At 39.0% G+C, this 24,879-nt stretch overlaps 1 protein-coding gene across 10 annotated transcripts in view; it reads right to left on the reverse strand.

Moving 5' to 3' along the window:
- Positions 1-24,879, reverse strand: part of PAN3 (poly(A) specific ribonuclease subunit PAN3) — a 132,582-nt gene that overhangs the window by 25,228 nt on the left and 82,475 nt on the right. For 5 of the 10 annotated variants that reach the window (XM_078444056.2, XM_078443952.2, XM_078443860.2 and 2 more), the window contains 7 exons: positions 12,754-13,001; positions 11,603-11,659; positions 10,275-10,379; positions 9,112-9,169; positions 1,017-1,178; positions 663-779; positions 471-572 (listed from right to left, as the gene is read on the reverse strand). In XM_078444056.2, coding sequence (XP_078300182.1) covers positions 471-572; positions 663-779; positions 1,017-1,178; positions 9,112-9,169; positions 10,275-10,379; positions 11,603-11,659; positions 12,754-13,001 — 849 coding nt within the window. The remainder of the gene's footprint in view (positions 1-470; positions 573-662; positions 780-1,016; positions 1,179-9,111; positions 9,170-10,274; positions 10,380-11,602; positions 11,660-12,753; positions 13,002-24,879) is intronic. The other 5 variants (XM_078444072.2, XM_078444037.2, XM_078443924.2 and 2 more) reach the window with 3 other exon arrangements.

Here is a 24,879-nt window from a genome sequence, read left to right on the forward strand (position 1 = left end):
GGGGAAGGGGCAGAGAGAGAGGGAGACACAGAATCTGAAGCGGGCTCCAGGCTCTGAGCTGCCAGCACAGAGCCCGATGTGGGGCCCGAACCCATGAACCTCAAGATCCCGACCTGAGGCCGAAGTCGGACGCTCAACCGACTGAGCCACCCTGGCGCCCCCAGAAAGCCTTGTAGTTTTAAAAGAAAAAACCAAAATGTTTAAGAGGAAAACACTTTCACCACATTCTCGGTTATTTACATTTCAGACACCTCCACGAGTCTTTCACACCCTGCCTCCATTCTCAGCCTATACACACAACACTCTATTTCCCAGCCGCTTATGGACTGGCTTCGATTCTTTGAGACGTTTCTTTTTTTAATGCGCTATGATCACAGAAACAAATTCACGTGCATTTTAAAATAGAAAACCACTCTTCCACAGAGCAAAGGCATTTGTCAAAATGAATCTTGCTTGCGTGTCTTTCTTACCCCACTTTCTCTTTGTGAAATAGGCATCAGCATTAGGGTCATTGAAGTGTCTGCTCATCATAGTCTCTCCTCCCGCATGGAAATCATATGCAAACACAAGGGCTTAAAATAAAACACAAAACACTCATTATTGCAATCTGGCTTCAAGTAATGAAGCCCACAAAAGCAGAAAGACAAGTACAAATTACTCACAAGGCTCTGCAAATGCTTTAGTGGTAAATACTTCACGCAAGGTTACGATATTTGAGTGCTGAATTTTTTTCCACATATCGACCAACACCATGCACTTTGTGTTAACGAGACGAAAACCTATAAAAGGAAATTTTTTCTACTAAACTGCAAATGAAATCCCTCCTTTATTCCATCAGAATTGCAAAGAGAAGGCCATGTGATGTATCATTTATGAGCTACTAATTTCCAAATGAATTAACAAACTTATTTATTATCCTTTATAAACATATTAAATAAGTAAATACATGCAGGAATATTTCAATAATCTTAGCCTCAACAATATGCTTCAAAGAGTGGCTAACTTATCTTCCGTACCATGTATCCTCCGAAGGCAATACGGCAGATCGTCTTTGCTGTTTACAGCTTTGTAGCAAGATGTGATGTATCCAAAATTACTTGATTTCTGTATCCGGTTGGGCGGCGGCAGTGGTTCTAGAGGGAACAGGCTATGGTAGCTGTCAACTTCTGTAGGGACTGCTAGAGTAATTCGTAAAAGACAACTTTAACTTGCTGATATGCATAAATCTCTCAGAGCAAAAAAGAAATCGAATTTACCAAAAACCACAGGTATCAAAACATACTTTTGAATTCTGGAACAGTGTCAACACTCCTAACAATTCTATAAAAGAAAATGGTTTCATTATCAATAAAAAATAAGCATTACAGGACAACCAAAGAACCAGACTTCATACACTCAGAAATTTTTTTTTAAATTTCTTACATAGGTTTCACACCCACCCCAGGGCCCGACACGGGGCTTGAACTCATGACCCTGAGAGCAGGACTTGAGCCGAGATCGAGAGTAGGATGCTAAACGGACTGAGCCACCCAGGCGCCCCTTGAAAACATTTATCTTTTATAGCACCACACAACTTTTTGTTTCTCAGTTATTAGAAACAATTTGTGTTATCACTTACAGGTATTAAACATTTCTGATTTTGATTTTGCTTCTTAAAACACTTTGGTTTGCACAAAATATATTTAGACAATGGTGTTAAGCATATGAATTCTTGTTTTTTAAAACATACAGAAATTCAAAACAAGTAACATTAAATTGGAGAGTGTGTATGTGTAATATATCTGTGGGTATACGTATGTATAAATATGGCAATCTATCAAGACTTTCAACCATTCAGTGGAACAGCACTGTTTTACTCCCTAGTAAAACATAAAAGAAAGAAAATGAAAACAACTTTATCCTCATGATTTCCACGTTCTTCAAAGCAAGAAAAATTATGTTTAAGAATAGCTGGGATAGGGGCGCCTGGGTGGCTCAGTCGGTTAAGCGTCCGACTTCAGCTCAGGTCACGATCTCGCGGTCCGTGAGTTCGAGCCCCGCGTCAGGCTCTGGGCTGACGGCTCAGAGCCTGGAGCCTGCTTCCGATTCTGTGTCTCCCTCTCTCTCTGCCCCTCCCCTGTTCATGCTCTGTCTCTCTCTGTCTCAAAAATAAATAAATGTTAAAAAAAAAAAAAAAAAGAATAGCTGGGATAATGCATTGTAATTGGCTCATGATACTCTAGTCAGGCATTTAAAAAACTATTTATCTTGAATCCCAATCTGTTGTTTCTTATAAGGACTAAATAGGGGCGCCTGGATGGCTCAGTCAGTTTAAGCATCCAGATCGATTTGGGCTCAGGTCATGATCTCATGGTTCTGTAAGATCAAGCCTTGCATCGGGCTCTGTGCTGACAGCTCAAAGCCTGCTTGGGATACTCTCTCTCCCTCTCCCTCTCCACCCCTCCCCTGCTCACTTGTGCTCTCTCTCTCTCCTTCTCTCTCTCAAAATAAATAAATCACCATTAAAAAAAAAAAAGACTAACTGTATTCAGTGGTTGGTTTCTGTAAAGAGTATAGGCAATTTACTTTTATTTTTAAAGTTTATTTATTTATTTTGAGAGAGACAGAAAACCAGAGTGGGGGAGGGATAGAGAGAGATGAGTGAGAGAGAATCCCAAGCAAGCTCTGCACTCTGGAGTGCAGAGCCCGACACGGGACTAGATCCCACAAACCGTGAGATCATGACCTGAGCAGAAACCAAGAGTCCGAGGCTTAACCGACCGAGCCACCCAGGTGCCCCTATGTTTCCTTCTTTACCGCTCCCTATTTTCTGATACATACATGTATCAGTTTTGCAATTCAAAAAGAGGAGGATTTTTTTAATGCTTCAAATACAATCGAATTACATTTTCCATCGGAACAGCTTCCATTCTCCTAAATGTCTTGAATGACTTAGGAATACTCAAGAGATTTCAAATGAAAAGCAGGTAAGTGAACATGCACAGTACACACAGAAAACCTTCTAGAAAGAACACAGCAAGAACTTCAACAATGGTAACCTCTGAGTGGGAGCACTGTTATTCTCTTCTTTACACTATGCCATACTTCCCAAACTTTTTACAATAAATATGTTTAGCACTATTTTTAAAACACATCAATAAATCTCTTTCTAAAAAACACACAGACCAATATGACTAATAATTTTTCACTGAACGACTGTTAAGGAATACAGGTAAAACCCTAATCAGAAAACTGTAACTCCAGAAGACAGGCTCATAATGGCCCTTCCTGCCTTTGCTAAATTGACATTCACCATCTCTTTGTTTTCAAAACAACCATACGAGACAGAACTCTATTTCGTAAAGAAAATAAGGATCACACATCTAGAAAGGGAGTTGGGATGCAAACTCAGGGCTCTGATTCCATAGTCTCGTGCTCTTAACCCCCAGACGGCATTTTGGCCAGAGTGCAAAAAACAGACACTGATTCAAACAGACACTAACTTTCAAAACAAGGTCACGTGACATATTCTACTGAAATAAAGGCAGTACAAGGGAAGTATACACACAAGGAAATGCAGCTGCAACTTTGCCCATTTATCTTTTAACAATCAGCGTAATTTCCACAAACAAATGATGAATAAATTTTGTTCCCTGGTTATTTCATGAGGAGCATCTAGTAAGAGAAATAATTAATTTCAAATTAGTGAAAAGGTAATGAGTGCCTACTCATTAATGAAATACAGGTTCTTATCAAGACAGGTTATTAATCAAAACAGGTTATTAATTTTGATTAATAAGGTCTTATTCAAGACAGGTCATCAAGACAGGTTATTAACTTATTAATACAGGTATTAATGAAATACAGGTTCTTATCAAGACACCAAGAAAAAAATAAAGGACAGAGATCTATATGGAAACATAATACAGTACAAGCAAAACAGCTCTTAAAAAAGTACAACTCACCATGGCACTGGTTCTTAAACTTCGACACCCTTCAGACTCACTGACAGTGATAACAATACACAGTTTGCTGGGCCCCATGCCCAGTGTTTACTTAGTTGGTCTACAGTCGGGCCCAAGAATTTGCAATTCCAAGAAGTTTCCAGGTAATAATGAAAAGATGCTGCTGGGGCAAGGACCACATTCTGAGAAGCACTACGCATGGAAATACCCAGAAGGAAGCCATTCTCAAGGAGCCTAGAAAAGATCTCGCAGAGGATTTGGTACGTGTACCACAAACTGAAGGATGGGACTGCTCTCAGTGGTACTCCACAACGAGCGGACGAGCGCTTTGCTTTGCGGTGAGGGAGTAAACAGAACCACCACCGCCACCCAGGCCTCAATGCGTATGCTGTGTTCAGGAACCGTGAAATCTCACGCGGTGGGAGAGCAGGGTGTATTACAGAAGAGGTACAACGTGGAGAAAAAGCTGAGGGGGTTCTGTTGGGACCGGATCAGAGGGGAATACAAATGCTAGACTGAGGACCTGAAATTCACTACGCCAAGCAGCGGAGTCATAGCACCAGTGTGTGACAAAGAGATTGAGGGAGGGTCACAATCAGCTAAAAACTGTACTAACTCCTTTGTCCCTGTGTGCCCTTTCGAGCAAGCCTTGTTGAATTCTCTGCGTCGCGGGGTGGAAAAAATCGTGCTCCAGTGGAAGACCGCGAGTATCCAATGGATGGCTTTTCGATGTCTGATTCTGATGTCACGGAAGGTATTCTGCACCTCTGTAAACTGCACACAGGTAACTGGCAGCACTGCAGAAGAATGCCTGTCTCCTCCGTGGAAAAGCCAGTTTGCACACGCCTTTCGATACCCCTGAGCTAGCAGTAACAGGTCCTACAACCGGCTCCCTCACGACTTAAATAAAATCTTCAAAATGTTCATTTTTATGTGTGTACATATGGTGTTACCTTGTTTCAGAAAGTCATCTTTGAACACTACATTTCCCAGTCTACCCTGAAATGATCGTATGCAGCCTGATATTAACCTTAAAAAACCGAATGTTTCCACTGATAGGAATATTCATTGTCGTTTTGCTCTTCGTTTCCAGCTCAACTTAACAAATACATAAAATTAAGTATGAATAAAGGGACTAGGGGGTGCCTAAATCACTGTTAGGCCATCGAAAATCAGACTAGAGATACCAACGTGTAAGATTATGGACAGAGCTGCATTCTTCACGTCAGCCCCAAGTTTTAGTCTGGGGTCCAATTCCACCAAGTGATAGTAAAAACAGTGATAAAAAATAAAATGAAATGTTAGTGTCTTTGCTCTATTCAACACTACCTCCCCTCGAAGGACATATAAAATAATAGGTCCAATCTAAGATATCGAAAGTCTGAGATTCACTACGGTTTCTCAACCTTGGCCCTACTGACATACCAGACTGGATCAGTCTCTGTTGTCAGGGACTGGTCTGTGCACTGCAGGGTGTTCGGCAGCCCACCGGTAGCCAGCAGCACCCCACCACCAGCTGTGACAACCAAAACCGTTCCAGACACGACCAAATGACCCGTGATGGGGTAACCACTCCTGGTGCAGAAGCACTGATCTACAGGAAATAAATTATGACTTCAAACTTGAGAAGTACTAATCTGGTGGGAATATGAGGTATGGAATGGAAAACGGAGAGAAAAAAGACAGCAAGACCAAATATTAATGCATGGGTCAACATGAGATGAAGATTGTAGTAAACAAAAGACATGAAAAAGATCAGTTAGAGCAGTGACCCCCCCAAAAAGCATTTACTAAACCTTGTGGAACATGGGGCACAGAAGCGGATTAACCATAACCTGTAGTCTGTGACACTCAGGTCACTGGCTCATGTCTATGTAAAGGCCTGGTTTTATGTAGTTAATTATTCTTTTTTTTTAATTTTTTTTTTCAACGTTTTTTATTTATTTTTGGGACAGAGAGAGACAGAGCATGAACGGGGGAGGGGCAGAGAGAGAGGGAGACACAGAATTGGAAACAGGCTCCAGGCTCCGAGCCATCAGCCCAGAGCCCGACGCGGGGCTCGAACTCACGGACCGCGAGATCGTGACCTGGCTGAAGTCGGACGCTTAACCGACTGCGCCACCCAGGCGCCCCTGTAGTTAATTATTCTTAATAGCATAATAAGCATCTGCAAACTCAGTACTCATCAGACCTTTAACTTACATCTAAATTATGGTTCTCTCTACCAACCTCTGCCTTCCTTCTCTCACTTCCTTCCGTTTTTATATGGCTGTATTGCACATAATATATACATATGCATATACACATACATTTACATAAATGTAAATATATGTATAAATTTTGGTTAACTTTGTAAAAAGGTAGTATGCTTTATATAGTCTCTTGCAACTCACTTTACTTACTAATCTTCTTCTGTGTTGTTGCAGCTCAGTGAACTTCCTCCCTTTAAGCTGCTGTACCACCTTCCATTAGCTGACAGCAGCACAGTTACTCTGGATTGATCAAAGTTTCTGCTATTTGGAGCGACAATGTTATGATACTTCGTCATACATTTTGCGGCTGAAAACGTATAGGAGTTTACCTGTTTCCAGGAGGAGAAGTGCTGGATCACAGGTTCACCCGACTTATGCTCCCTATAGCAACGCACCGGAGAGCCTGTGGATCCATATCCTAACACTTTACACGACTGCACTTCGAGCTTACCTGCATTTTCCCTAATTGTCAGTGATGTTTCACATCTCTTCATACATGTACTGCTCATGTGAATTTCCTTTCTTTACGTGCCTATTCCTATCTTTTGGCCATTTTTCTGTTGAGTTTTTTTTGCTCTTACTGAATTGTGTTTCTTATATTCTTTGTCAACTGTGTAAATATCTTCTTCCAGGTTTTTTCTTTACTGTGGGTATCTTTGGATTGCTTTTCAATTCTAACTTAGTAAAATTTAGCAGTATTTTCTTTAAGAGTCAGCAATCTTTGCCTCCTGTAGAAGAAATCTTTCTCTACTGATATGTTAAATCTATTCGCTAATATTTTATACTATAAAAAGTTTTGTTTTTTTTTTAATTTTTTTTTTCAACGTTTTTTATTTATTTTTGGGACAGAGAGAGACAGAGCATGAACGGGGGAGGGGCAGAGAGAGAGGGAGACACAGAATCGGAAACAGGCTCCAGGCTCCGAGCCATTAGCCCAGAGCCTGACGCAGGGCTCGAACTCACGGACCGCGAGATCGTGACCTGGCTGAAGTCGGACACTTAACCGACTGCGCCACCCAGGCGCCCCCAAAAGTTTTTAAAGTTTTGTACACAAGTGCCCACCCCCTCGCTTTGCCCTGGGCATTTCTTCCATTTGGCTGTCCCTGAGCTGTAGCCTCTACACACTAAACCAGCAACAGGTCCTAAAGTGAATCACTCTAGCAAATTACTGAACTGGTGCGGCGGGGTGTGGGGGGAGGCTGGTGGTAGTGGTTATGGAAACCCCCAAATTGGTAGTTAGTCAGAATGTGGGTAGCCTGGGCACCCCACCTTGGTGGGCATCTGAAATGGGAGTAGTCTTGTCAGACTGTGCCCTTAATAAATAAACCGTTAGGACATGAAGTAAATGCCAGAAGTATTATGAGTAAAAACAGCTCATATGCTTTGACTGCAATTATACTGCATCTATAAATCAGTTTAGGAAAACCGATATCTTACTCATTATGTCTTCCTATTTATAATATAATATTTTGGGGGCACCTGGGTGGCTCAGTCGGTTGAGTGTCTGACTTTGGCTCAGGTGATCTCACGGTCCGTGAGTTCGAGCCCCGCATCGGGCTCTGTGCTGATGGCTCAGAGCCTGGTGCCTGTTTCAGATTCTGTGTCTCCCTCTCTCTGCCCCCCCCCCCCCCCCATGCTCTGTCTCTCTCTCTCTCTCTCTCTCTCTCTGTCAAAAATAAACACTAAAAAAAATTTTTTTTAAATATATAATATTTTGCTCTAATTATTTATCTTACTTAATATCTCTTAGTAAGTCTCCCCCATTGAGATCGCACACATCTTTTGTTGCATTTATTCCCTAGCTACTGATAAGCTGAAACCACTGTAAGTTGCATCTTTTCTTTTAATTATATTTAAGTTATTGGCTACTGGCCTACAGAAATTTAACTGACATATATTAATCTCGTATCCAGCTATTTCCTAAGCTCTATTATAATTTCAAGTTATGCCCAACCTCTGGTCATACGACTTATACATGATTGCGGTCATAAAGACTGGAAAGGCAAAAACAAACCTACTTATTTTTCTTTTCTTCTTTTATCCCAGCTAAGACCTCAAAGACAATGTTAAATAATTAAGGAAAATTCCAACCTGAATACTTTAAAGGTTATGACAGATCAGTTCCCTGTCCATCTAAACTGAAAAGATTGGTGTTAGGGCATAAGAGCTAGACATATTATTCCTTTTAATTCTTTAGCAATCAAGAAAATGCACAGTAGACTATGTTGAGTCCTTGATTACAACCACATGCTTTGAGATTATCTCTATGGCAAATATATTCCTACTGCATTATTTATAAAGTTTTGCTAAATTATACCATATTTAATCTTGCTATATACAGAATAAGCTAGGGAAAGAGATTTTAATGTACTCTGAGAAACACTGTGGTACAGTCAAAAACCTAGCTTTAAATCCAGACTGACCAGCTGATTACTAGCCATCAGTGCTAAAGGCAAATTACTTAGCCTTCCTGTCAACCTCAGTTTTCCTCATATGTAAGAGGGAGAGGATAGTATTCGTGTCAATGTCCTAGGATTTTTATGAGGAAGAAAGTAAGACATATAAAGAATTTAATCAGCACATTATCTGGTACACCACAGTTTCAAAAGTAATAATTACCTTCCCCGTCTGTTTAAGTATCCATACTTTATCAAGTTTCAGGAAACAATATTCTAATGCACAGTGCGGTAAATCACCATGAATTTTAAAACCACCTAACTTTTTTGACAAACTAGAATACTGTCACATGGAGAACTGAAATGGACTCGATGATCAGTGGCATCTTGGAACTCTTCAAAAGTAGATTTCAAATAAACACACTCATAAAATTGTAACTAGCTGTTCAAGGCATAAAAACATGTACATCGAGATCCTGACAACCTTTAAAAGGAAGGATGAACCAACTCGCATTTTACCTGGCATATCTGCTTGGTCGATTTGAGCCATTGTTATTAAATGCCTGTTAATCAGCTCCTAAAAAAAGAAAACAAGTATATTTACATATAAACAGAGCTTCTAAAATCTGATTTTCTTATTATAAGTAAATACGTATTAATATTTTTTGATATGCACACTTTTTGATGTCGACAACATGAAACGACATTTCTAATACCGACAAAACGACAAAACGTCTAAATTCCAGGCCTGGAGAGACCTGCCCATAATTAAGGTCGGGGTTAAGTAGCTACGCTTTGACCCAAAGCACGTAACTATAACTCTGTGGCTGAAGACAAGGCCCACCCTAAGCTCGTCAATAATTTACTCATCAACATTATACTGGTACAACTTGTGTGAAATAACATTTTTTTCTGAGACTATAAGTATACAATGAAATTCTACGTATCAAATAATGTCCAGCTGTTTACCTAAAAAAAAAAAAAAATTATTTTATAAAACCTACTTCATAGAAAATATTAAGCTCTATTACTTTTTAAAAAATTTTTAAAGTTTATTTCTATTTGAGAGACACGGGGGGGGGGGGGGGGGGGAGGGGCGGTGGCAGAGAGAGCCGAGAGAGGGCGGTGGGGGGAGGGGGAGAATCCCAAGCAGGCTCCATGCTGTCAGCACAGAGCCGGACACGGGGCTGGAACTCACAAAACTGAGATCACGACCTGAGCCAAAACCAAGAGCTGGAAGCTTAACGGACTCAGCCACCCAGGTGCCCCAATATTAAGCTCTTTTAAAATGAGGTTTATTTCTAGGCCAAACTACTTATTCTCAACCTCCAGGTATTAACAAAAAGTGGTCTAAAGGTTAGACACCATTTCAATAATTTATTTATATATTTCAGAGACCTTTCAATGCACAGGATACGAAGCGCAAAAAGGTGGCCCATTTAAGTAGCTATTTATTCTGTTTTACGTCCTAACACATACTGATCTACAAATTTTCTTGAAAAACGGGTTTCCTTAAATAAATATGCCAATTAGGACTCATACGCTCTACATTCTAGCTGCTTTGGTGCATACAGCATGTTTGATCACATGATCTCATCTGAAAAGAGCTCTGTTCTTTCTCCGGCTCGGCGCTCCAGCACAACAGCCATTACGGATTCGCCCCAGGAACTCTGAAAGCCTACCTGTCGGAGTTCGTCGGCCATGAAGAAGGAGGGTGCATTTGCTTTTGGTTGCATGTAGGCAACATGAGGTGCAGTTGGAGGATATATGTGGTAGTTTGGAAATACCTAAAAAGGCAGGGAGGGGGGAAATGTAATAACCAACCTTTCTCACTCCATCAGCTTTTTCATTGTTTCGGTAAAGCCGAAAGCTTTAAATGACAGCGATAGATACATGGATACATTTTCATCTTTAAATCATAGTGAACTAATAAGCACCTTAGAGGACAGCTGTTGTCGGGACACTTTCAGAATGAACTCACTTCATACAAATACTCTTGCAGTAATCAATGTAAAAGTCTGACGAGAAAGGAAACATTCCTTCGGACACAGTAAAACCTAACTTCCGAGGAGAGGCCAAAGCTGCACTTTGGAAGAGGTTATGTAGTCGGTCAGCATTTTTGAAAGCAGCGGGAAGAGAGAAGAAAGCCGGTGACAGAGGCGTCTGGATGCGTCAGACTCTGCCCTGGCTCCCCAAAGAACCACCCCCTTGCAAGGGCTTCTCGTGGCCAACCTAGACAGACTGCTGCGTCCACACTGGTAAGCACCTCACCCTGCAACAGTGAGGAGGACGGACCGACGGACTGACTCTGGGTCTGGTCCGCGGCTCAGGCGAACAGAAGAGTGAACAGTCTATTTAAATACCTTCAGGGCAAAACTACGGCAAAGTTACCGAGTCTGCTTCAAGCCTCTTTGCTTTCATTTTTCCGAGTGGACTTTTCCCCACCCCCTGGCTTCTTCTCTTCTGCCTCTGCCTCTCCTTCCTCTTCACCGGCCCCTGATACAAAATAAACGTACATTCTAAACTATCTTTTCCTTTTTCATTTTGAAAAAGCTGAAACAAACGCTTTGTTTTTCGTCTTTGTAAAATGAATTCAGCTGATTTCTGCTGCCCTCAGATAATCATTCTGCTCTGGATCTCAACCAGGAAGTGGTTTTGCAACACCTGTATGTACGGTTTCCTTTAACCTATATCCGCAGGGGAAGATTTCCTTTCTCTTGCCTCGGTTTTCTTACACCAGAGAGCACAGTTTGGCTTAATTAGCTCAAGTTCACCATGAGCACATTTCTAACAGTGGTCTGAAGGGTAAAAACATCATAAAAATGTGCCCTATGTAATCTCTACAAAAACAGCTGAGAGAGTTTTGTGACAAAAGAACCTCTTCATAGATTAAACTACTTTCTACAAATACGCTATAATAAAAATGTAAATAATTATAATAAACCCCCAAAAAAGGTAACACATTGATGGAATTCTTACTTGAAAGAACCAAGGAAAGTCTCTACTCTACCTCAATTATTTGACCTTCTGTTCGGCAAGCTGTTCTGTGATAATTTTTGAAAGATCTCTGACCAAAAACAAAACAAAACAGAACAAGACTATTAGCTATTTATTAGTTCTTGAAACATTTTACATAATTTACAAGTACTTCTATAAATGTTTTCACTAAATTATTATCCCCATTTACAACTGGGGAAATGGTCTCAGAGGTACTAAGATTCAAAAGTCACAAAACAATGGCAGGACCGGGAGGGACTCTTAAAAACACATAAAAGAACTCTGTCATCTTTCCTTTCAAATTGCCTTTTAGTAAGCCATTAATCAAAATAAACCATTAGTTTAACTTGTGAGATCAAAACTTTTCATCGAAACCTATCCTCTGTAATTACGTCAAATGGCTACCATTTCGATCAGTTCTCCTACCTGAATGGAACTTGGCTTTCGAACTCACAAGCTCTTCATCCACTACTTATTTCACCACACCGGTTAAAAACCAATTTTTGGACATAGCCAGAATGAAGCCAAGAGATACAATTTATGGAACATGACGACACTTCCCTCTTTGCCCCTTGCCCTCTCTCCCTCTGCCTTCCTTTGGTAGCTCTTTCTTCATCCATGATCAGGGTTTCCCCCGCTGGGCTTCCTCCTTCCTTACCAATAACCCACACTGGAAGCCCCTTATCATCCTGTGTCCTCCGCTATCCAGAGATCTAGAGATTAAATCATTGCCTCACCTGAAGCAAGAGTTTATCATCAGTTTGTTTTTAGTAACTACCTTAAGAAACCATGTACTTTCTCCAAGTTCTTACCAGAGGTAAAACTACGTACACCTATAAAGAAACGCAGCAAACATCAACTCCAGCTAGCACCAGTACAAGGTAACCCCATGAGCAAAACGTGCCATAAAGTACTAAACTAGAGCCAGAAGACAATCTAATTTGTGATTAAACCCGGTTCTGTCTAAACTGGAGTTATTATTAATACAGAAGGCTTACTTTGAAGAGATAAGAAGAGGTCAGGATCATCATCTAAGTTAGAAAAGTAAATACGTTTTCACATCACAATAAAAAGATGCAAGGCGGGGGGACCTCCTCACTAATCTCATTATCAAGAAGGAACTGCTGTAAGACTACTCTCACTTCTCCCGTCACGTAGACGTACCATTCCAGTCAAAGGTGCTGGGGTTGTGTCTGTATAGAAGTAAGTCGTCCCACCGACGGTTTCCTTTTGGATCACCTGACCAGAAGATGGAGTCTGAGAAACGGGATTATTAACAGATGTAGAGGCACTAGAAGGCACCATGTAATTTGCTGGATTTGGAGTGTGACTTCTTCTTCTGGGCGCAGGAGAAGTATGTGGAGTGATCTTGGGAGAATGAAGAGGAGAAGATCCGGCAGACAAGGACATTCCTGAAGAAGACGTAAAAATGTTTCTTAGGAGCAAAAACTGGTTTTAGAGAAAAAGGTCTGGAAAATAAAATGCAAACATTCATTTGGAAGAAACATCCTCTTTAGCAAATTCTTTAAGTGCAAAAATAAAAGCCATGATTTTATCTTGGTTTGTTTTAGAGAAAGCTCTGATGAAAGCAACTGTAAAGACGTTTCTTTTTTTCAAGCATAGCCATTTCCAAAGAAGCTAGGAAACTGATTGCAAGAATAGTCTCCTCCATATCAAGGTTTACATGAGAAACTTCAGTAGTAAGAATCATCGGTAATTTAAGAAATTAATTTTATGGAAAAAGGAGAAATAAGCAACTGGGACTCTCAAAAAGCCTTTTTATAAGCCTTTAATAAAAGCCTTTCTCTCATCAAGGGCTCAATTCCTTTTTGGCAAAGAATCATTTAAAACTATGGCTATTAACACAAATACCACATTATCCTCCAGGAGTATAGTTTTAAAAATCAAACTATTTAATGAGATTTACTAGATCTCTTTTGGCCAAATACAGTTAACAGAATGGTTTGAAAAAGCAAAACAATGAAGTCTAGTCTCAGCTGAAGTACATGGCAGCTTACACACTATTATTTTTTAATCAAGCAGTACACTGTTTTGATGCCTTTTGTCTTTCAACTCTAAATAGGCATACGCTAAAACAAATGAAAATTTCTGCAGATGTGTACTCTGTAATATTAGGTCAAATGATGCCACTGGATTTTAGTGGAAGTTTTATGCAAACACAACTAGAAGAAATCATTGTATGTAGGGCATCCTCTATTAGGATTCTAATGTGAAGAAAGGGAAAGGACAATTGTCGTAACCCTTCAGGAGGTTCCAACTAGCCGAGAAAACAAGTCCAGGTCACAGGTAAAAGACATAAAATGACTTACAAAAACACTCCACTGTAAATTAACATACTGCAAACTGCATGCATAAATGCAGATGGAATGCGAGTTGATTAAAACCAGGCAGAATCAATCAAAGGCTTAATGGAGGTGATCAGTTCTGAGCAGAGACTGAAAAGAATTTCTAGAGCTATAGGTACACTTCTTTAAAAAACCCAGCTTACTCCCCGAACTACTTTGTGGCCATGGGGAGTGACTAAAACACACACCTTTAAAGTAACATGCCACCTCACAGTACAAGAAAAAAGTTTACCAAAATGCCTCTTGTCAGAGAAATACGATTAACAGGGACATGAAGTTCAATTCTGAGAAATTCGTAAAACGCCAACACTGTTTTTTGGACAGATGTAGGTGGACAAAAATAAGGTGAGAACTGAGATAACACTTCGCTCTACTCGGGATAGCCCTTTCCACTTTCTAAAGAGCCTTAAGGTAATTATTCTGATTTTCTGAGCAACTAAATGAGTTAGGAAGGCGAGGCAGGTCAAGTCACAAGCACCACAGTACAGAAGTCAGACATGAAGAGGTTCTGACTTGACCAGTGTGACATTTGTGCAAAGTCGACAGCAAAGCCAAGACTCAAAGCCAGGTCTCCAAACTCCAAATGTGACAGTCGTACCGCTATAATACAATGTCTACTGCACTGACATGAAAACAGGCCGGGCATTGTCAAGCGTGTCTTAAATGTATCTAAGAGAAACGCTAAAAATCTAAACCCCCGTTTAAAAAAAACCAGTATTTATAAGGAAACCAAGCTACTATATTAAGATATAAGCTTATTTTTTTAAAAAAACTGTTCCAGAGTTCTCTGTGTTTTCTTAACTCTGTATTACACATCGAATTGCAGGTTAATCCATACAGCAAAAAATCGAATTATTTAACTATCTTTGAAAGATAAATACTCCCCACTTACCTAATATGAAATGCATTTGAGAGTTTTCCTAAGCTAGTATTCCAAGTCTTTCCAAGATAAAACTGGCCAAGTCATCAAAGATAAGCGAACGTGTTTACTACCTTTAAGTTAAATAGCAGCAAGAAATACAGCTACCAATTCTTGAGCACTTCTCACGGGGCAGGCACTAGTAAAAGTACTTCATATACATCAGTCTGTTCAACCCTCACAACAACCCTGTGAGGTAGGTGTATCATATTCACCTCACTGCAAAGGAAACTAACATTAAAAAAGTTTTTAAACTTATTCTAAGGACAAATACAGGTTATTAAGCAAAGGAATCAAGACTCAAACTCCGATCCATTCGATTCCAAAGCCTGTGCTCTTAGTCAATATGCTCTACGGTCGCCCGGTTCCTAAGTCCTGTACTAGAGGGTAGAAAGGGGTCCATTACTTATAGTAGGAACATGAGCAACTACGTAAGCCACGTGGGGTGGCGGAGGTGCAGCACGGGGTGAAGGGGAAAATCTTGACACCAAAGTAGGTGTGTAAGTGGGACAGAAGGTACACTATCTCCTTAAGGCTCAATACATGGGGAAAGATTACCAAAAACAATCTGTGGTCAGTTAAGAAGGAAATTCACGCACAGAATTTAGAAGCTATAAGTAGCCAGCTTTCTATGAAATTGTCAATGTTGTAGCTGTTCTAAAACAAAGTTACAACACTGACATTTGCGTTCACGTCTCTGAGCTGAGGCAGGTAAGTTATTTAAACACATTCAAAAGAAAGCATGTACACTATGAAATACCACCACCCATAGGGGTAACAGGATATTTGAATGCATAGGAAGCTAGAAATGAAATGAACCCCAAATTACTGAAACATCAAACCTAGCCACATAAGGCACAGCTTTGTGCCACCAGAATGTTTTACAAACATGTTAAAGAACTGAGTAAAATATGCACATAGCTGCTCGAAGAGAGGTATTCTGTACTTTCCTATGAAGACAATAGCCACAACTCACTTACTACCAACTGCCCATATACAAGACTAAATTACAAACGGCACAAAGGAGTGGAACCATACTACAGAAATGAGTAGTCAAAAGTAAAGATGAATGAAAACGAACAGGTTTGATTTCATCTCTCTCACATGTAAATACTCCTTTAGAAGTTCGCTCTTTCCATATACAGGGGGAAGGCCTACTTGTAGTGATTCCCACACCAGTGCCTTGCTGTTCACCGGTACTCGATCACCAGAACGCTTAAGCAAATATAGAAACCACTGAGGATACCATTAAGAGACAATATGGAAGAATGGAAATTTGTACTTAAAAAAAAAGATGATTCAGAAACATTTCATTTTTGTATTTATGTTTTGTGTTACTTTTTCTAATTTATTCTTAGAATGACAATTTGGTGACATCATAAACAATACCTATGCACTGTAATTCATTGGGTTAAATGCAAACTGTCATACTTGAGTCGGACCTGTTAAATTAATTGCTTCAGAACATTTAAAAACATCTTTTCTTTTTTTTTTTTTTTTTTTTTTTCAACGTTTTTTTATTTATTTTTGGGACAGAGAGAGACAGAGCATGAACGGGGGAGGGGCAGAGAGAGAGGGAGACACAGAATCGGAAACAGGCTCCAGGCTCCGAGCCATCAGCCCAGAGCCTGACGCGGGGCTCGAACTCACGGACCGCGAGATCGTGACCTGGCTGAAGTCGGACGCTTAACCGACTGCGCCACCCAGGCGCCCCTAAAAACATCTTTTCTTAAATGTATCCCAATTCAAATAAAAGTGAGGAAACCATACGGAAATGCTCACCAGAGGAGTCAACCAGAGCAATTAACAAAATAGAAGAACTAATATAAAAAACTTCAAGGCTACTTTATGGAGTCAAACTATCAGTGTTTTTGGATGACATGATTCTATACTTGGGAAAACCAACAAAAAGACTCTTGTAAATAATGAGAGGATTCATTACAGTAAATGTAATTACAATATTAACGTATACTAAATGAACAGCATTCCTAAATACAAACAACCAGTTAGGGCAATATCGTTTCTGGGAAATCAGATTCCACTAACACGATACCGTCCCTTCAACCCCTACCGAAATTGTGAATACACAGAACTACAAGATAAAATACAACCCAAATTTAAAATATACCTAAGGTCAAAAGAACAACAACAAAGAACTCCAAGAACAAGAAATTAAAGAAAGATCTGGAATTAAGAGGTTATACTGCGAAAAGTCGGAGGAAAAAACCCTAGGCCAGATATAGTCTCTAACTGAGGCTTTAATGCCCACAGGAGAATATGAAATATGGCCTTCAGCCCATAAAACATGGGGAACGGAACCCAAATCCCAGTGTGAAGCCAAGGAGTCTAGAAAAGCTGCAACACCAGTGAATGTAGGAGGAGAAAACTTTCTACCTACTGGCCAACAGAGGCCAAAAAAAAAAAAAAAAAAAGTAAGCTTGCTTGTTTGTGGAAGAGAGAGATGAAGGAAAGGAGCAGACCGGGGTGGTGTCCAGAGAAAAGAACCCAATGCCTGTATCATGCACAGGTGGAAGAGGGAAAATTTCCAGCAGACTTCATGTGACAGGAATCCCAGTGAGAAATTCACATGAAACTTGCACCGGCACAGGACGTCTGCATGAAGCAAACACCAACTGTTTTTGATGAGTGCTTCTACAACCCAGAATACACAAGATCTGCCCCCCAGAAAAACAATCCCACTTAGAAGAACTCTCAAAGAGCTGGAATGCACAATATACTTGAGAATTAATTCCCTGAGAAAAAGGAATCTCAGAAAACAGAACCCTGTAAAAGAAATAAAACTAAAATGATTAAGGACATGAAAGAAATGACAAACATGAAAAAACAGGACATTTGTTCTTAAATAGAACTAGACTCTTGAAGAGTAAAAAATATAATCACTGAAATTAAAGGGGGGAAAAACTCAACAAATGAGTTAAGTGGCAAAGTAGACACAATCAAAGAGAGAAAAGATAAACCAGAGAAGGAACTGAGGAAATTACCTAAAATTAAAACTCGGAAAATATGAAAAAGTAGTCAGGAGACACAAAAGGTAGAATGAGAAGGCAAATTTCCTGGAGAAAAAAAGAAAGAATATTGGGGAGAAAAAGCAATATTCAAAGACAAGATTTGTGATTTTCAAGAATTAATTTACCATATAAATCCTAATTTAAGAAATCCTGAGCAAGAGATCTACACAAAGTAAAAACAAATCTGTCAGTCAACTGAAATTGTAGAGTGACAAAGATAAAGAGACAAATCTAAAAAGCTACCAGAAAAAAGACAAACTATCTAAAAACAAAAAACTCCCAAAAAACAATGACATCAGCAACACTAAACCTGCATCAGCAACAGCAACATTAAACAATGAAATAATATAATCAAAGGAAGGAAAATGAATGGTCATATATTTTAATTTATTTTTGAAAGGGGGGGGCAGAGAGAGAGAGAGGGAGACACAGAATCCGAAGCAGGCTCCAGGCTCCAAGCTGTCAGCACAGAGCCCGATGCGGGGCTCAAACTCACGAACGGCGACATCATGACTTGAGCCAAAGTCAGACGCCCAACCGACTGAGCCACCCAAGCACCCCAAATGAATGGTCATATTAAAGTTTATACACAGTTTGCAAATGAGGGGGACAATGAAGACATTTTTATCTCTCACATCTCCTTGGTGAAAGAACAATTAAATGGTTAACTCGGTATAGAGGTAACTCCTTCTCCCTAAAACAATAGAATATCAAATTATATGGGTAAATCTGAATAAGCACTGACAGCGAAAGAAGAACAATTAATCTGAGATAGATTAAAGTCAAAGTATAATTAAGATTCTAGGAATTATAACATTAAAAAAGGGCAGAAAGAAACAAAGTCATTAAAAATCCTCATAATAATATCTTTACCTCCTTCCTCTTCCACAATTTCATACTTAGTAAAAGCAAGCATGGTAAAATTCTAGGGGTGACAGCTACACAAAACAGAAACATAATATAAAACATGCAACCTCTACCTCACACCATATATAAAAATTACCTCAAAATGGACCAATAACCTAAACGTAGGAGCTAAACTATGAAACTCTAAGAAAACAAGCATAAACCTTCAGGATCTTCAGCTAAGCAATGGTTTCTTAAAATAGGACGCCTAAAGCACACATAACCAAAAGAATCAAAAGTAAACTGGATTTCATCAAAATTGAAAATTTTTTACACTCCGCAGTAAACTATCAATTAAAAGATTTACAACTCATATTCAATAATGGGCTCATATGCACAATATATAAGGAACTCTCATGACTCAACAATAAAAACAAATAACTACATTTAAAAATGAGCAAAGGATCTGAATAGACATTTTTCCAAAGAAGACACACAAGTGGCAGATAAGGGGGTGCCTAGACGGCTCAGTCGGTTAAATGTCCAATTCTTGATTCCAGCTCAGGCCGTGATCTCACGGTTGGTGAGTCTGAACCCTGCACTGGGCTCTGCACTCAGGCTGTGGAGCCTGCTTGGGATTCTCTCTCTCGCTCTCTCTGCCCGCCTCCCCCATGCACAAGCGCTCGCACTCTCTCTTAAAATAAATGAACTTTAAAAAACGGCAAAGAAGCACATAAAAAGAAGCTCAACATCACTAGTCATTAGAGACATACAAATCACAACCACAAAACCACTCATACCACTAGGATGATTATAATAAAAACAAGACAGTACCAAGTATTAGCAAGCAAATGGAAAAACTGAAACCCTCAAACACTGCTGGTGGGAAGGCAATGTCATGTAGTCACTTTGGGCAGCAGTCTGGCAGCGCTTCAAATGGTTAAGCATAGTTATAATATGACCCAGCAACTCCACTCCTAAGTATGCTACCAAAAAGAATTTACAACATACGTTCCTGCAAACAGTGGTACGTGCATGTTCGCAGCAGCATTATGCATAATAGTCAAAAAAGAGATAAAACCCAAATGGCTATCAACTGATAAATGTGTAAATAAAATCCGATCCATCCATACTATGGGATATTATTCACACATAAAAAGGGGAAAAATCTGATACATGCTATAACATGGATGAACCCTGAAAACATCGTAAGTGAAAGAAGCCAGACACAAAAGGCCATTGATTTAATGATTCTATTTCTATGAAATGCCCAGAACAGCAAATCCATGAAGACCTAAAGTAGAGTAGTGCTTTCCAAGGGCTAGGGATGGGGAAAACGGGGAGTAACTACTACCAGTGTGAAGTTCCCTTTGAGGTGAAGGGAGGGAATGTGGAACTAGATAGTGATAATGGCTACACAATTGTGGACACGCTAAGAACCGCTGAACTGTACATCCTGAAAGGGTGAATTTCATGATACATGGTTTATACCTCAACACGCAACAAAACGTAAAAATCCAGGGCTACACGAACTAGAAATGTACAGGGCTTATAGAAAGAAGAGATTAAAACTCTACTAACAGAAACAAAAGGTAAACTGAACAAAAGGAAATAAATACCTGTACCTGTTTGTTATAGAGACTTCAATACTACCCTTAACTGATCTAAAAACATAATGCTAGCTCAATAAAAATAAATTTTTAATTAGCCAAACCCATTATATCTATGTGGAAAAATAAACACTGAGAATAGCCAGGAAAATTATTAAAGAATATTCAGTACAGAGGAAGAGTTAAGAAAAAGTAGAAAGAATCAAGTGTGATATAAGAGCACAAGATAGTAAAAAGTGATAAGAGCTACAGTAATGAAAATATTTGATAAAGGTTCATATCAGTAGTGGGTCAATACAATAGAACAGGCACAAAACTGGACCTCAAATACATACGAAGAAATAAGGTAAGGCTGGCATTTCAAACTTCAGGGGACTGCTGGTGAGGACAGCAGTCAGATACGACAACTCACTAGCTGTCACAAAATGACAGAATGAATCCAGATATAAGCAAAGATGTCTATTTAGATAAAATAGATAAAAGCAAGTGGTCTTTTCGTTTTTCAGGCAAATATTCTGACTGAATATTTAAAGAGTTTAAAGAGGAAAGTACCTCAAAGAATATTTTTTAAAATATTATGAAAACACAAAATGCAAAAGTCAAAAGAGAATTTTAATCAATTTGACTTCCTCAAAAATAAATTTCCTACATAACAGCAAAAAAAGATATTTCCAACATTTAAAAAAGGGCTAATTTGCTTAATATAGTTCTTAAAATTAAGAAAACAGAAAGCAACCAAAAGAAAAAAGAAAAATTACACTACTAGCCAGTTTGTAGACAAGAAATTTAAATGCCTCAAATATTTAAAAAGATGCTCACATTCACTGACAATTAAAGAGAGGCAAATTAAAACCAGCCTCTTTACTGGCCTCTTCTCAGATTGGCAAAGATTAAAAAGTTTATTAAGACAGTTAGGAAAAAGATGGGTGGCATATAAATACTGTTACACTTTAATATCCGTTGTTAAAATCTCTTTTGGAAAACAATTTGGCAATATCTGTCAACTGCAACTTTTTAATTGACACGATAATGGTAAGTACTTCAAACAAAGTCATAAAATGAAAAATAAAAAGCTGTGAACTCCATAAAAGTGGCTATATTTGTCTTGCTCAGCTTTTTGGCCCACAGGAGTCACTGAATAAATGCCTCATGAGTAAATGTTAAGAAAGGTTACTTTTAAACCCTTTCCAGGAAAAAACAAAAAGTAATTATTTTTTTCTTTCAGAGAAGTTTAAGAAAAAAAAAAAAAAAAAAAAAAAAAAGATGTCCTTTCAGATACAAATGCATCTGAGGTGCCAGGCATGAACTCTCCCTAAATATGAAAACATTAGAAACATTCCTTTTAAATACAGAATATGACAAAAATGTAAATTATGACAACTCCTATATAATATCATATTAAAGCCTTAGCCAATGCAACAAAACACAAAAAAGACTGCAAAGGATGACACAAAAACAGACACTCAGATCAACTGAACAGAACAGAGAACCCAGAAATGGACCCACAAACGTATGGCCAAGTAATCTTTGAGAAAGCAGCAAAGGATATCCAATGGAATAAAGACAGTCTCTTCAGCAAGTGGTGCTGGAGAAACTGGACAGCGACACGCAGAAGAATGAACCTGGACCACTTTCTTACACCATACGCAAAATAAACTCAAAATGGATGAAAGACCTAAACATAAGACAGGAAGCCATCAAAATCCTCAAGGAAAAAGCAGGCAAAAAACCTCTTTGATCTTGGCCGCAGCAATTTCTTACTCAACACGTCTACAGAGGTAAGGGAAACAAAAGTAAAAATGAACGCTGAGACCTCATCAGAATAAAAAGCTTCTGCACAGCGAAGGAAACTCCACAAAACTAAAAGGCAACTGATAGAATGGGAGAAGATGTTTGCAAACGACATATCAGATAAAGGGTTAGTCTCCAAAATCTATAAAGAACTTATCAAACTCAACACCCAAAAAACAAATAATCCAGTGAAGAAATGGGCAAAAGACATGAATAGACACTTCTCCAAGGAAGACATCCAGATGGCCAAACGACACATGAAAAAATGCTCAACATCACTCATCATCAGGGAAATACAAATCAAAACCACAATGAGACACCACCTCCCACCTGTCAGAATGGCTCACATTAACTCAGGCAACAACAGATGTTGGCAAGGATGTGGAGAAAGAGGCTCTCTCTTGCACTGCTGGTGGGAATGCAAACTGGTGCAGCCACTCTGGAAAACAGTATGGAGGCGCCTCAAAAAATTAAAAATAGAACTACCTTATGACCCAGCAATTGCACTACTAGGTATTTTTCCAAGGGATATAGGTGTGCTGTTTCCAAGGGACACATGCACCCCAATGTTTATAGCAGCACTATCAGCAATAGCCAAAGTATGGAAAGCCCAAGTGTCCACTGATGGATGAATGGATAAAGAAGATGTGGTATACATATACAATGGAGTATTACTCGGCAATCAAAAAGAATGAAATCTTGCCATTTGCAACTATGTGGATGGAACTAGAGAGTATTATGCTAAGCGAAAGTAGTCAGTCAGAGAAAGACAAATATCATATGACTTCACTCATATGAGGACTTTAAGACACAGAACAGATGAACACAAGGGAAGGGAAGCAAAAATAATATAGAAACAGGAAGGGGAACAAAACATAAAGAGACTCTTAAATATGGAGAATTAACAGAGGTTTACTGGAGGGGTTGTGGGGTGGGAGGGGAGGCTAGGGGCATTAAGGAATCTACTCCTGAAATCATGGTTGCACTATATGCTAACTTGAATGTAAATAAAAAAAATTTTTTTTAATTTTAAAAAAAGACTGCAAAGCAAGAGATAAAACTATCATTATTTGCAAGTAATTGTCCACATATAAGAATCTATAAAATATTAGAAATACCAAACCAACATACAAACATCAATCGCATTACCCACACACTAAAAATGATCAATTAGAAAAACTGTATTTTTTAAAGACACCAATCATAATACTACAAAGTGTCTCAGAATATCCAACAAAATATATGTAAGACCTAAACGCAGAAGATAGTAAAACTTTGTGGAAAGATGTTAAAGGAGACCTGGAGAAAGGAAAGAAATGGAGAGATAGTCCATGTTCATAGATAGGGAGACATAATGATGATGATTCTCCTCATCTATTTTTTTTTTTAACATTTATTTATTTTTGAGAGACAGAGACAGAGCGTGAGTAAGAGAGGGGCAGAGAGAGAAGGGGACACAGAATCTTAAGCAGGCTCCAGGCTCTGAATTGTCAGCACAGAGTCCGACGCGGGGCTCAAACTCACGAACCATGAGATCATGACCTGAGCCGAAGTCGGACCCTTAACCGACTGAGCCACCCAGGAGCCCCTCTCTTCAATTCACCTAAAGATTCAACTCCATGTTGCTTTCATGTATCCCCAAGTCTCCAAAGCTGCCTCCTCCTCTGGGACATTAATCAACAATCCTCCTTGCCAACACCAAATTCTCTAACCCCCATCCTCATAGTAAATTACAATTTGGCCTTATGAAAAATCTTCGTATCCTATAAAAAAAATTTTCTTGATACCCATATTTTATAATTATTCCCATCATTTTGTACTTTATATTTTGTTCCAAGTACTACACAATTTAAACTGTGTCTTTGTAGGGAAGAACTGTGCCTTAATCCTCTCTTCTCTATATTGCTAACTACACTTTGTAATGGCACAGTTCTTAGAACACAAGAAATTCGTTGAAAATAAATAGAGAGGTTGAAGTCTCCTCTTTTTGGTACCAACAACCAAGATGCTAAATAGAGCAACAGCCACAATCAGAAAATGGAGAATGCCATCACCAAAATTACCTGCATAATACAAGAAGCTGGGAGGAGAAAAATAAATGTTTATGCTACCGAGTGGCATAGATGTTGACCATCACTATTTGAAAGCAAATACAAACCAAGCCACAAACCGTTATGAAAGAAAGGAATTTGAAAGAATTTGGGGTGAAGGACACTCTTCTCACAGAACAGTCTGATTATTCTAGCGTTAGTCTTTCCAGGTCAATGTAGGGAAACTAATCAGTAGAATCTACTAATTCAGTAGACTCCTACTGAATAGGGAACTGGGTAAACCTAGCTTACTAATAATTTTAACAAAGTTCCAATAACCAAACTAAATCCCCAGCAATAAATTACCCTGTATGACTACACTGTAGAGAATGGTTTAGATTAGAAATTATCAAAATATATCTCCTATTGAACAGATGAACTTGAAGGCAAATAGAAGCAGCATTATCTTCTTAACAACAGACTCATTATTTGGGGCCTCATCCAGAAGAAAATCACACTAAGGAATTCATTTAATAACATCCAGTAATAGAAAATACAAAGTCACTATTAAAAATACATTCCTTAATTTATTAATTTCTTAACCAAATTCCCCAATCACACCACCCCCCCCCAAGATAAAATGATGCAGATATAGCCCAAAACACAGACAATAAGTTTTTACTCCTAAACTCTTAACAG

This window comes from Panthera onca, chromosome A1 (assembly GCF_046562875.1).
Source record: "Panthera onca isolate mPanOnc1 chromosome A1, mPanOnc1 haplotype 2, whole genome shotgun sequence".
Classification (NCBI taxonomy): domain Eukaryota; kingdom Metazoa; phylum Chordata; class Mammalia; order Carnivora; family Felidae; genus Panthera; species Panthera onca.